The sequence below is a fragment of the Taeniopygia guttata genome, chromosome 10 (genome assembly GCF_048771995.1).
Source record: "Taeniopygia guttata chromosome 10, bTaeGut7.mat, whole genome shotgun sequence".
NCBI lineage: Eukaryota > Metazoa > Chordata > Aves > Passeriformes > Estrildidae > Taeniopygia > Taeniopygia guttata.
In genome coordinates, this window is record NC_133035.1 from 18,489,256 (window position 1) to 18,503,466 (window position 14,211).

General features: G+C 47.9%; 1 protein-coding gene across 2 annotated transcripts in view; it reads right to left on the minus strand.

Annotated features, from left to right (window-relative positions):
- Positions 1-14,211, minus strand: part of IGDCC4 (immunoglobulin superfamily DCC subclass member 4) — an 88,170-nt gene that overhangs the window by 36,784 nt on the left and 37,175 nt on the right. For both annotated transcript variants that reach the window (XM_030281223.4, XM_030281224.4), the window contains exons 3-4: positions 13,540-13,681; positions 8,389-8,522 (exon numbers count right to left, since the gene is read on the minus strand). In XM_030281223.4, coding sequence (XP_030137083.4) covers positions 8,389-8,522; positions 13,540-13,681 — 276 coding nt within the window. The remainder of the gene's footprint in view (positions 1-8,388; positions 8,523-13,539; positions 13,682-14,211) is intronic.

Consider the following 14,211-nt stretch of genomic DNA (forward strand, 5'->3'; position numbering starts at 1 on the left):
ATATCAGGTGAGAGGCCAACAAGGAGAAGTGAAGAAAGAAGCAGAGATACCTCAGAGTCTTTGTGTGGAGAACAGAGCAGCCTCTCTGCCCTAAGACCCAGACAGCTTATGTAGCTCATGTTGAGCCCTTAAAGCACTGCAAGCTCCAGCCATTCCCTTGCAGCTGCCAAACCCAGGGACTAGAAAAAAAAGGGCTGCAAGAGGCTGTTTTGAAAAGTCACCACTGCAACTGGAACCTCCATGGTACACCAGGAACATCCCACGGTTGACAACCGTCAGGATGATGTCCCAGCTTCTGGTCCAGTGGCTCAAGACAGTCTCCCATGGTCTCTGTCACTGACTCACTGTGCTGCTCTGGGTACATCTCTCGGCATCTCTGGGACTCCATCTGTTCACAGTTCACAACACAGCTATTCACAGAAGTGAAGGTGCAAAAATAATAGTCAGAGAGCATCAGAAGACCCTGAACAAAAGCCACAGTATCCATAATTTAAATATAAACGCCTCCCAAATCAGTAAACATGAGATGGCCCTGGGGACATAAGCTTGCCAGCCTCTAGGGTTCAGTGGGAACATCCTCACGCCTTTTTAGCCATCATTACACCAGCTCTCCTTGTCATTATCCTAGGGCAGCACACCAACTTCCAGAATGATACATGAGAAACCTCCAAGAAAAAAAAAAAAAAGCTGTAAGCCCTTTTTTTTTTTTACCTCTTGCAGAAAAATGACACAGAGACATGGTCAACAGAATACCATTCTGGCTCACAAGTAACTCTGAAACTCCTCCTTACTCACCTTGCCTCAGTGACTGGAGCCATTTCACTCCAGTCACTTCCTGCTTGTGCTCTGAGGCTGATGCTTCCCAGGGGCTGACACTTATTTCATTAGACATTAGATCTATTTGCAATTCAGATTTATTTGTAATATCAGATCCATCTGCAATTCAGGCACATCCAGCAAAAGCAGAGAGGGATGAGGCTGGAGGCCCTGGACTGTGCAGAAGGGCACAGCCTGCTTTCTCTGTGACCACAGCTCCTGCTCTGGCCCATTCCCTCTGCCAGAGCAGCCATCCGCTGTCCTGAGCAGCCTTGAAAAGAAGAACCTGTTGGGAAGGGATCTAGCAGAGGGGTCTCCCTGATGCCAGGTACACAGAATGCTTCCCACAAGTGAAGCTGCGAACACACAACACGCTGGGAGCCCACAGTAACACAGTCTGGCAGCAAACTGAGACTGCCAACTTGGAAGGGAGAGAACTAAAAGCAGATGGATGCATCTGCATTCACTCAGGACAATGCAAATCTGTTTTTCTAGGAAAAGTCCGGAAGAAATGCTGGCTTTCCATGGGCAAAGAGCATTGCTGATATCCAGATTCTGTCAAAGCCCTTTGGCTGGACACTTGCTCGGTGCCACAGAGAGCCCTGATGTAAGACTGTGCATTAAGACAGTGTTTGATAACACCACCTGCCCCTCCTTATCCCATCCTTCCTCTCTCTTCCTGCTCTTCATTCTTGTCCACAATCCACTTGGCATTGCCCCTGGCTGCACCAGAAACAGAGATGGGCAAGAACATCTCTGATACTGAAGACAAACTCCCAGCTGTGCTCTGAGCAATCCTGAGCATCCAAGCTAACCAAGTGAGGGCTCAGAGCAGTCCAGCTCTGCTCCTGACTCAGCCTCCCCTGTGACCCAGGCCTACTCCTCCCATTCCTGTTCCTCAGCACCCCTGTAGGTACTGGTGGGTCTTGAAGACAGGGACATCTCTGTCCCATGTCAAAAGCAATGGGATTAGACACCACTATGAGCTTTGCTATGCCTTCAGACACTTCCCAACATCCTCACTGCAGCTGCTGGACACTGTCAGTGCCGGAGGGCACTACCAGCCCTCAACCTCAGAGAGCTGCTGAGGCACAGCTGTAACACCAATGATTAATAATTAACCAGTGTCATCAGGAGCCCAACCACATCAACCTTCCTGTCCTGCAGCCCACTGCAAGCTGCTGACCTAATTATGGTCTCTACTCCTAACTCCCTTCCAGCCTCCCCACGCAGGCATAGCCTGTCCCACGCCCTCCAGGACAGGCTAGGTGTGATCCCTGTAGTGCAGATGTGCTCATGCACCACAGGACTGCACCACCACCAAGGGACTCTGAGGAGAACTGAATTGGACCAACTGACTCTGAGGAGACCTGTTTAAATCCTGCTTCAGTCCAAGCCTTACTAAACACCAGTTATTTCAGGAAGCCTCAAAAGTGCAGCAGACCTGAATTAGTAAGAGATGCATGTGGAGAACACCAGAGGACCACAAACCATGCCTGAATCCAGACATTCCTCGTCTGCAGGAGCTGAAGGCGGACTAACACACGAGCCTGGCCACATCTGACAGCTCTAACATCATGCACAGCTACCACTGCATGTGGATTAGACCAGTTTCCCCTTAGGACCTGGAAACAGCTCACCTATTCCCAGCTGTACATCCCTTGTTCTGCTCTATTATCCTTGACACCTCTGTTGCCACTCACTTTGGTGCCATCCCCGGGCTTAGCTGTTGTGCTTAATGGGAGGTGAGGGCTCTGCATTTTGTATCAAACCCTCTGTCACTGTGGGCTGCTGTAGCTGTCAGGAGTGTGGTATATCATAGCCCCACGAAACTTCACAGACAGCTGAGCTGGAACTCCCCTTGGGCTCCCAGAGCAGTCTGCTGACACTGGAGCTATGAGCAGCTTTCCCTCAGTGATGGGAGGGGTGTGATGCATCTTGGCCCTGTAGGAACCCCAGCCAAGCAGAGCTGGGTGGTTGGATGGGTGCCCGACACACGTCTGCACCAGCCTTCCACAAGTTTCACCCAATATCAATGGGCTCAATCCTGTTCCACGTATTCTTGAAACCCACCAGCAATGACAGACTCAGTAAAGTGAAACGGAGTTAAAGTTTACAGCTTGTTAGGGAGAAGGTCACTTCTAGCTTTGAAGATCCATTTATTAAGCAAGAAGTGTTGTGTACCTCCTCCTTGATCTTGCCATCCTCTGAATTCACACTTGCCATGGCTTGCTTAGCATCTTCTGCCACAGGCAGGAGCAACAGCATTTTACAGAATCCATCAGATGCATTATGCAAACAACTTCAGATACCTGCTTCCCAGGAAACCAGAGCTAAGAAACACTCGTAAACAGAGTCCTCATGGCTGAGCTTTTGGGATGTCAAATGGAGAGCAGTTCCCTGCTTAACTGCTAGTGAAGTGAGAGACGAGAGGGCAAAGGAAAACAGAAGGATGCTAAAAGGAGAGAGGGAAAAGTGACAGTTCTGTGTCCGGCACAGGAGGCACAGGGAACATGGCAATTGCAGACTGGAACTGGGATGTCTCCTTCTCTAGAGGTGATACATCACTGATTCTGCTTATGCCAACAACTCACAGCAAAAATGCAACTCTGTTATCCCATCCCACACTTTCTCTCCCTACACATTCCCACAACTCATGTGTCCCAGAAGAAGTGTGCCATGCCCGCACGCAGTTGTATATAGCTCTGCTCCCACAACTCACAGGGCCCTGCTGTCCCTGCAATGGGTTCCTGCTGGAGGAAGGCCACCCTAATGCAGGTGGGACCAGCCCTCCACCCTGGTTAATGCTGTCCTTCACTGTCGCTGGCAGCACGCACAGGATCAATGCCCAGCTGCAGTCAGGGAGGTCGGCCCAGAGCAGCACTGACCCAAATCCAAAGTTCCCTGTCCCCTGGCTGCCCGGTACCTGTGTTGGAAGCCGCGAGGGGAGCAGAGCACGTGGCCAGGGCTCAGGCTGAGTGCCAAGCCAGCATCCAGCACGTCATTCGCACATGCAGGGACTGAAAATCCACTTGTGGTAACAGCACGTCTGTTTCCGCGAGGTGGTGGCCAACTGCGAGTGCTGCTCACTTCATCACCACCTTCCCCTCCATCCCTAAAGCTCATCCCAGTCAAGAGCTGCATTTTCCTACAGCCCTTTGGAGCAGGAACCACCTCCATCCCAGGCTCTGTGTGGGTACCTGCAAGCCACTGCAGCACAAACACCAAAAGAACAAAAAAACTGAAGGTGCTTCAGCTGCCTCCAAGCTCTGTCCCTGTTATCACATTCATACAAATATTTGGCTGAAAAATCCATTTCCTGGGACACTGCTGCAGCAAGCTGCTACAACTGTCAGCGTAAATGATGTTCTGCCAACGGCAATCTCGCAGTGTCATCTCTAATAACACGGCACTAAATCCCAGCTCACGGGGGATGTGCTCAGCTGCTGGGAGACTCCTTTGTGACTCCTCAGCCCAGACCTCCACCCATCACCCTGCTCTGTTCTCCAATTCCTGCATTATTGCAGCACAGGGATATTCTGATTCTTGCCCATCTGGTTTCAGGCAAGGGTTTTTCCCACACATGTCACGGCAGTCATGGCCACCCCACATGCACAGACCAGGAACAGGGTCCAGAGGACACAAGGAGGGGAAATCCCACAGCCACACTGAGATCCATGTCCACACCTCTCTCTTTACGTACCCCTAGATGGCCTCCAGCACCAAATGCCCATAATCATTCTCCAGACTGACCCATCCCTTCCAAAAGGACAACTCCAACTATTTATTACATTATCGCTATTTACAGAAATTTAAACATTGAGGAACTGATTCTCCTCTGCAGCCCAGTAACAGAGAGGGAGAGAGAAGCTAGGAGTCCTGGCTCTCAGAACTGTGCTCTGACAATCCTTCTGCAATAACCAATAAATATGAAAAGACACAAACACTGAGATCTGCACAAAGGAGCTCTGGGGTCAGGATCTCAAATTTGTTTCTCCCACTCCAGTGGGAGAAAACTATTCTATACTAAAATTGCCAAGATTTAAACTTTCTTTAGGTCACCTGCTTAGACATACTCAAAGGGATTAAAAAATAAGGAGGAATAACAATGTTTTCAAGCTTCCCAATCCTTTGCAACTAAAACTAATAGGATGAATCGCAGGGAAGTGAAATGTGGGTTAGCTGTGGAGAAGAGAGATCCCAGCATTCATGCAATGAGGAAGATGGAATGAAAATTACAGGGAGTCATTCCTTGTGACATTTAAAAATAAATAGATCAAATCTTTGTAAAAGTTTACTGTTCTTGCAGCAGCACAGCTTCTGACTGTTATTTGTGCTACTTTGTGCCAATTTTGGGGCAAACACAGCCAAGAGGGAGTCCCTGTTCCCATGAAAACACACAAAGAGCATGTGTGTGCATGACATGGAGGGGGAAAGCAAAGTGACAGGCAAAGTGAACTGCTGAGACCACACGTCATTCCCCAAGCCCTTTTGCTACTCTTCTTTGAAAGGTTTATGAAGCATGGCAACACTTCTGTGTGCATATCAAGAACCTGGGAACACAACCTGGACACATAAGGAATTAGTTCTTTGTAAGTTCAGAGAAGGGCTCCAGAACCTGCTTCTAGAAAAAGATACAGCTGACCCCAAGGAAAGGCAGCATGCACAGTTAGAGCCTGGGAAAGCATCCCACAGCCAGCTCCTAATGTCCTTTTTGGCAGAGAGAGACACAGTGTTCATTCATCACCTGTCCAGGTGAGGGGTGAAGGGACAGAACTGACAGATGTGTTTGGCACTCCATCCACTGGGAAGCAGTGGAGATCCAAGGGGAAAACCCAATCAAACAATCCCTGTTTCAGCAGCAGGCTCTGTTTCAGGGCTGCGTGACTGTATCCCGCTGTCCTGTCTGCTCTCTTCCCTTCCAGCTCCAAACGCTGCTTCCCCAGGGAAGGTCTGGAAATTTGCACCATGAAGTCTGCACAGCCAAAACATCTGCAGCCCGCCGCTGCCTGCCCTGCCTGGCCACAGCCAGCATGTGCTGAGCCACGGACACACAGCACAGCCCAAGCTCCCCCCAGGATGGGAAGTCACACTGCCCGGAGAAATAACACCTTTGGGGGTTTTAGACAGTGCAGATATGACAGAAAGGGGTCATATTAATTACTGGTTTTAACTGGGAAAAGGCCTTTAATAAGGGAGAGGGAACAATTCCCAGCCATCGTACAAGGAACAGAAAGGGAGGGGGGAGGAACAGAAGAGCTGTAGGGAAACTGATTCTTTTGCTATGCACAGCTCATTCAGATCCAGCCCTGGCTGGAAGGCAGAGGCATGAACACAAAATGTTCCCAGGCCTGATCCTTGGAAGCATTTGCATTATCACCAGCAAGACTCCAAAATCTCCCAGGAGCACAGCCTCCAGTATCATAACACAGCACTGCCAGTGCTGCCAGTGGGACAGCGGGTAAGGAGACACAAAGTCATACTGCACAAACCTTTTCCAGGGGCCCTGGCAGTGCAGTGGAACTGAAAGGATGGACTGTCACCTTATCTTGGCACAAAGGAGTCCCTTGCCAGGAGCAGGGAGGGAAGAAACAGTTTAGTTTCTCCTGTCTGCACAAGAGTTTGGTCCCTGAAATTTCCAAATAAGCAACACCAAATAGCTGTACTTCAGTCTGTTGTGTTGTTTGGGTTTTTTTTTTTTTTTGTCTGTATTTCAGTTTATTTTTGGTTTTTTTCCTAGAATTCTTTGTTTTGGTTTAATTTGGTTTTATTTTTCACAATCAGGAAAGGATTTCTGCCTGACCAGTTCACTCCAACTATAATCAGCTGCTTCTGAAAAGGGAGGAAAAGACTCCTCAAGCCAGTCCAGGCATCCAAAAATGTGCTCTGATGGTGAAGTGCTGAAACAAAAAAGGATCAATACCATGCCAGTCACTCATGGAGGAGTTTACAGCCTACACAGGTCACTGCAGTTTCCCATCTGTCTCCGAGATACTTCTCCCCAATTATAAAAAAACCCAGAGATTTAACAGGCATGTTTTTCATCACTATCAGCTCAATCTGGTGAAAAACTCAACCTCACATATTTGTTTTAGCAGCCAGCGGGTGGTGTGGTGCTGCAGAAGAGAGATTTGGGTGAGAACTCCAGGCAGAAATCTGCTCAGGCCGGCTGGTGCTCCAGAAGGAACGCTTCCCATTTAACCTCTTCTATTGCCTCCATTTGCAAAGCAGATTAAACATTGCAGAGCTACAAGATGCAATTATGCTGAATGAGTTATGATGCCAAGGACATCAAATTCACCTTTGCAGCCTGATCGATATTAGTTATCAATAGCACAGCAGAGCCAACACAGGAGCTGTCTCTGGAGCATGGAACTGCCCATAGGAAGCACTCCCCTCGGCTCAGAGCTTCATTAAACACACAGAAGATCTGGCAGGGGCTGGCAATTAGATACAGAGCATTCAACCGCTCACGAATTCTCTGCAGATTCCACCCAGATTACCTCCATGACACAATCCATTGATCAGAGGTGTGTTCTCAGACTCCACAGTTAATTACACTCCCTACTGATGGATGAACAGCAAAGCCATTGCTGGGAAAATACATTGGGAGCAGAATGCCAAGCAACGCAATCCTAAACAAAGATGAAAGGGGCTGGGGAGGATTTCAGAGCTTTCAAGGTCAAAGCTGCCTGCAAGATACACCAGGGTCAGCACCAACAGGAGACAGAGGTGGCCCGGGGCACTGTCCCAAGAGAAGGGACAGCTCAGCCAGACTCCCAGCCCTGGGAGTTTGTCCATTTGCAGGACAGGGTGATACAAAGCTGGGGAGGCAGCCAGGCATGCTGGGAGGATGCTGGAGCCTGGAGACCACCACTGCACTCACGCTCTCAGCTATGTCCTCATGTCCAGACTTGCCCGCTGCACTCTTGGCTTACAAAGGAAAATGCACTCAGAGGCTGAGGCCCAGATCGGGAGATGAAGGACAGCTCACACCCAAAGCCTTGCTCCAAAGACCTGCATCACCAGAAGAAATCCCAGCTGGGGCCATTCCCAAATACCACATAAAGATCTCTGGAGCTCAGCAGGGCTCCAGCAATATGGACACAGAACACAAGTTGGTTGTCACTGCATTCAGCCTCCTCTGGACTGTGCTGGGCACCCTGGATAAACTGTCTGCCAGCTACTCCAGCCTTCAGCTATTTCTCTTGCTTGCATGGGAAGCACCTTCATCTGTCCATGCCAGCCCTTGCTTCTCTTGCTGTCCAATGCCACTGCAGAGAACACCACCAAAAATGCTGCCCTCCCCAAGGAGCAAATGGCTGCCTCATCCCTTCTGATCACCCCAGAGCACAAAGGAGTCCTGCCAACACAGTCTCCTTATCCCATCACCAGCAAAGAGAAACCTTTCCTGAAATACCTTCTCTGCAAGTTTTAACCAAAGATGGCCATGTGTAGAGTCACACCAGGAGGGAAGATGGTCGCTGGTATTTGAGCCCAGCTCCCCCAGCACACACAATGATTACCTGGCAGACCTGCACCTAGCCCAAGAGGCTGCTGGCAGCACCTCACCTTTCACCACGCTGAGGGTGGCATCATTGCTGTAGCGCGTTCGGGCGGCGTTGGTTGCCACGCAGTGGTAAATCCCAGCATCACTCTCCTGCACATCCAGGATTTGGAGGACACCATTGGGAAGAGTTATAAACCTGAGTAACCAAAAGGAAGAGTGTGAGATTTACCCCAGATATTCATCACCCCAAAGTCCTTTTATCCCTTCCTTTTCTCCTGAAAAATCTCTCATGTCAGGTCCTGGTAATGACAGCAGATTGGGATCAGGGGAGCAATCCAACCCATGGTTTTCAAAAAGCAGCAGGTACAGACCTATCCATCCCCTCAGAGTCTTCCAAACACAAAAGCTGCTTTTGAGAGACCAGGCTAACAGGACTTTGCTGACACAAACCAACTCAACTGGCCAGTACAAACCAACTTGATACACTCACACTTTTACATACACATTTGTCTCCAAGCTTGAGCACATGCTACAGCCATTTTCAGCTCTTGCTTTTTTACAAAGGTTTAGTTGCCAGACAAAAAACACACTGCAAAGAAGTATAAACATCATCTTTTTCTCGCTGCACCTCAAGTACATGAAAAGGGACCAGTTGATACACAGCTGCACCTCCATGAGCCAAAGCAGCTACGACACAACCACTTGAACCTGCCCCATTTCTGGGTTGTAGTGATTCCTTTCCTTCTTCCATAAGTTTCTGGCTTTCACAAGGTGACAAACTCATAGCTGGGCATTCAGTATCCTCTGATTTGTCCATGGGATGCTACTTGGAAACACTTCCACAGACTGAAATGGCTACATTGCTCACGACATGAGCACAATCCTTGCTGCATTACACTGAACAAAGCAGATGATTAGCAATTAGCATAAAAGTAGGAGCAGGCTGTCAGCATCTCCATTTTCTGCCTGGATTCCTAGATGGCAGCCTCTTTATTCTTGAATGCAAGGCGCAAAGCCTACGTGATCCTTTTTAATTATATATGAGATCCATTTTTAATTGCAAGTCTCTATAAACAGAGCTGCCGAGGTTTGACAGGCAGCTCTGGGTTATCAGTCTTCATTATGAAGAGGACACATTCAAAGGCAATTGCTAAGGGGAGGGATAGCAGCTATTCCACAGGAACAGCACAAAGGCAAGTTATAACCATGAATGCCAGTCCTGCCATCCACAAAGATCACAGTAAGTCAAACTGTGGTTCTCCAGGTGCTGAGACAGCTGGAGTGCCATGAGTGAGGATCATGTAGCCAGGAAGACATTAACAGGTCACTCATCCTGTGTCCAAGCCATGGTCACCAACAGAATGCCTGCTTCTGCAGAGATTTATCCTAAATCTGCACTCATGGAAACACCCCCCTTGCCCTTAGCAGTCTGTTCCAGAGACAAATAACCCTGCTGTGAGTCTTGCATCGATCCTGGACCTCAGCTACTGCAGTTGAGCTCATCATGTCTTGTCCCCTTCACAGCTGATGAAGAAGGAAGAGCTACAGGAGCTCCTCCAGTGACCATTATGTCTCCACTGAAACAATCCTACAGCCTGATTCATGGACACTGATAGGCTGAAGCTTCCCATGTATACAAATGCAATGCCTTACATCCCTAAAGCCACATTCCTGCTACTTACAAAGATATTTTGCTCAGGATCAAGCTCCAAAATATCTCTGAGGAGGTGATACCCAAAAGCCCTCATCAGGATGCCTCATCAGGACTTGGGAGAAAGATGACAAATATTTGCATCCTCTCAGCTCTGTGGAGGGAAAGCCTCCCACTGCGATAATATTTATTTTTGTCGTGCATCTGCTATTTGAGTCTGTAATTAATATCAACATATTTCAAACACTAGGCAAGGCATCTTCCAGCCACAAAAAGACACTTCAATAATGAATCACAGATTCACTGAGGCTAGGACAGACCTCTGGTCTGTGACCTTTCTACTCTCAGAGCAGGTTCACTATACCGGGGCATTTAGGACTCAGCTTCTCTTGAGGGCAGAAAACAAGCCACTGTGTCTCTAAAGAGAGTAGGAGCTAGAAACAAGGGAGTTGAATGGGGAGACTTCCTCAAAAGAGCTTGAGACAATCTCTTCAGCACCAGTGGTAGAGATCCACTCAATGCAGTACATCATGCTGGGAAAACATGCCAGCGGTGAGGATCGCTCTGCTGGGGAAGCAAGGAGGGAAGAAAAGCAGGATTTCTCTATCCACCATTTCTCCCAGCAGCTCGCAAAGCCTCCAGCTCTTCAGGGTCCCAGCGGCCCTGAACGAGAAGCCTTCAGGCAGCCTGCAAGGGCATTTGCTCTATCCCCAGGCTCCCTGCAAGGAAATTTGCCTGATGACTCAGAGCAGACAGTAGTCAGAGCTTTTCTTCCACACAAAGTGCTAATCTTTTTGTCTGCTCACCTTCACCAAACATTAAGTAGGAAACAAAACCTAAAGGACAGTCAGACAAAGGCCTTGGAAGCAACAGAAACGCTGGAACCTTGGCAGTCCCAGGAGTTTTGCTGTTGATAGCTGCAGTGTCAGGATCACAGAGAAGCTTGCCTCAATAGGGGTGAAAGGCAAGCCCCCACCTGGATTACACTGAAGGACAGCACACTCAGAGCAGGGCCAACTACCAGGGCTCCAAAAGCAGCAAGAACAACAGGGCACACCCATGGAGCTCTTCCCCTCCCTGGCAGCACTGAGGGGCTCAGGGCTGCTCACCAGAGCAGTGCCCAAGAACTGAAATCATGTGCCACTGCCTCGTGTCCAAACCCTGCAACCCTACAGCTCAGAGAATATCCTAGCATTAACAGCCCTATTCCCTTTCTTACCTTCTCCCTAGTAAATTGCCAGCACACCCTATCTTCAGCCTTTTGAAGGTGCCTAGGACAGCCCAAAGCTGTCCTGAGCACAGTGAGGAACCTGCAGCTCTGTTGCAGGCTCAGTTTGGAAGCCCTTTTGCTCACAGTTCCAGAGTCCTGCACATGAACGTGAGCCACGTCAAGGCACTCCTGACACAGCACAGAAATAAACTCTACACACAGATAAAACCCTCACTTAGCCAAAATGTGGAAAAATATACTGTGATTGCAGAGCATGTGGTCTGTAGGTTATGGATTTGCTGTGCAGACCTCCAAAGACCTCCAGTTCCCAGTAAGTGCTCATCTTGGCTCTGGAGAAAATAAACACAATTTTGGAGCCTGAACGTGAAACCCAGCCAGCACCTAAACCACAGATTACGCCAAGAGATGTTGCACACACCCCAAATCAACTGCAATCTCGAGGAATCCTGTGAGCCACCTTTCAGCAGCTGCTGCAGATTTAAGACTGTGTTTATTCAATGTGCTTCAGAGCCAGAATTGCAAAATTATCTGTGCCTTACTCACATAGGGAATTTAGATTTTTGTCCTGAAGAGGGACAGGAAAGGTATTCCAAAAACACCAATAAGCACTTTGGTACCCTTTAGGTTGTTTAAATAGTTTTTTAAGATCAGCTTTCAGTACCTTTGAGGTGGCATCATGCTAGAACCTGCATCCAGGGGCAGAGGTAGAAAAGAGTGCCCCAAAGGTAAGAACAACAAAGAAAAGTGGAAAGGGAAGAGGAAAAAAAAGAGGGGGAAAGGGCAGGGGAAAGGAAGAAAAGAGAGGGGGAAAGGAAAAGCAAGAAAAGGGGAAAGCAATGTGAGTTAAACATGATTATTCTATCCCTCTTAAATCACAAACACTGATGTAGTAGCACTACTCCAGGGCTGTACCTTCAATCCCCAAGCCTGATTTTGCACACCCTCCCAGCCCGGCTATTCTGGAGTATGAAATCATCACCCTGACACCTGCCCAGCAAAAGGGCTACAATTTCACAGGAGGGAGCCCACAGTAATCAGGCCAGCCTGAGATCCCATCCTCAGGCACAATGCAGGGAGGATAACAGAGCGCTCTGGTTGACAGCCAACATTTCCTGGAATTCACTTAATTCCTTCGAAAGCCGGTTATATTAAATCCAACAACAACTAGACAACAACAAAAAAAGCAAATCCTTCTGAAAAAGCATATTAGCTAGAACATGATTTAAAAAGCAAGATCTGCAGACAGAGATTATGGCCTGGCTTTTACAAGGAAAACAATTTTCAGGCTGCCTGTGATGAAAGCAATCTCTGAGCAAGTAATTTCACAATATCCATCGAGCTGTCTCATTAAAAAGCCATTGTATCTATGACACACTTCTCCCTACAATCTCTTCTTTTCTTTTTTATTAATTTTCTTCTCAACAGCCTCCTGTGCAACAGCCTCCTATGAACTTTTAGATGCCACACTCCAGACTCAAGGATATAAGTGAGTATTCTTATAGAATCAGTCACTGCTTCAAAAGTATTTCTAAACTTCCCCCTCAACACCCCCCCTCTTTTTTCCCCTTCTGCAACTTGGATTAACTTCCCCAGGAGGGAAACACCTCTTTCTGAAGAACAGAAAAGGAGTTTTTAAGAACTAAAGGACAATTCAGTTAGTGTTTCCCTGCAGAAGTGATGTCTACAGACAGACAGACAGACAGCTAATGGTTTATCCCCTCCTCTGTAACTGACTTTCATGAAGGAAAAAGTATCATGCTGCAGGACTCTCCTCTTTTATCCAGAAAAAGAAAATTCAGCGTCTTTTACTAGATGGTGTCTAAACATGGGAGTAAGGCAAAGGGAAAGGCCTTCCAACAAAACCAAAAACAAAATCAAAGAAAATCCACAAAATGGAGTTCACTTGGGTACACCCAGGTCACAAATCCTCACCCCAGGCCCCAGTGCCCCAAAGAATTCCATGTCATTTCACACAAGATGACAAACCAAAGCAGTCCATGCCTTGCCATGCCCCATCCTGGGTACACACATGCTTTTGCAGGGTACAGGTTCTGTGCTGTAATAACTAGCACAGTATCAAGGGTTGTTTTTCCTTTGTGGTTTGACTATTTGGGGGAAAGTTGATTTTATTTAGGTGTTTTTGGACCTTTTTTTCCTCAGTCCCTTTAATACCTCCTCTTACATCACTTATTTATCAGGTCCAAACCTGATATCACCTGTCTATCACCTGTCTTGTCATTCTATCATTTTATACAATGATTTCCACATCCTAAATGGTCAGGTTTTGCTTTGCTCTTTCAAGCTGACCCGAGAAAGCAATCAGGGAATCACCTGGGCTCTGCAGGAACAGCTTCATGGTCCTTCTCCCAGGTGATGACAGGGGAGGGCAGCCCCTCGATCCGGCACTCAAACCGGGCCATGCCATTTTCTTCCACTGTCTGCGACTCCGGCTGCTGGAAAAAGCGTGATAACGCTGGGGAAAGAAGAAGGGAAGGAAAGTTAATAACTCAGTGTTTCTGCTGAGAAATGCAAACCTGTTATGATGTATGAGCTAAGAGAAAGGCTTTTCTCTCCTGAAGACAGCCTGAAATGTAATTCCTCCCTTTCCTGTGCTCCTACAGACCCTCAGCAACAGTAACTGAAAGGTTTCAATGTGTAAATTTGCTGCTTTCCTCATTTTCTACCTTAAAGCAACAGTGTGAGTGAGACAGGCAATTTGGCAGCTTCAGCAGTTACCTTCCTAAATTGCTTCCTTATATGTTCACTTGCTCCATTTGGGAAGGACACAGAATGAGAAACAGAGGGGAAATGCCACAACACCAGAGATGAGAGTTTCTCCCTTGCCTTGTAGCATTCCTGCAGCCACAGGAAATTAAAACAAGGCAAGAGGAAGAACAAGCCAGATGTCAAGTTACACAAATCAACTGCTCACAGGCTGGCAGTGCTGGAGACCAGAGGCAGAGCCCATAAAGGTTTTGACCCTCCTTCTCCTCCTGCAAAAAC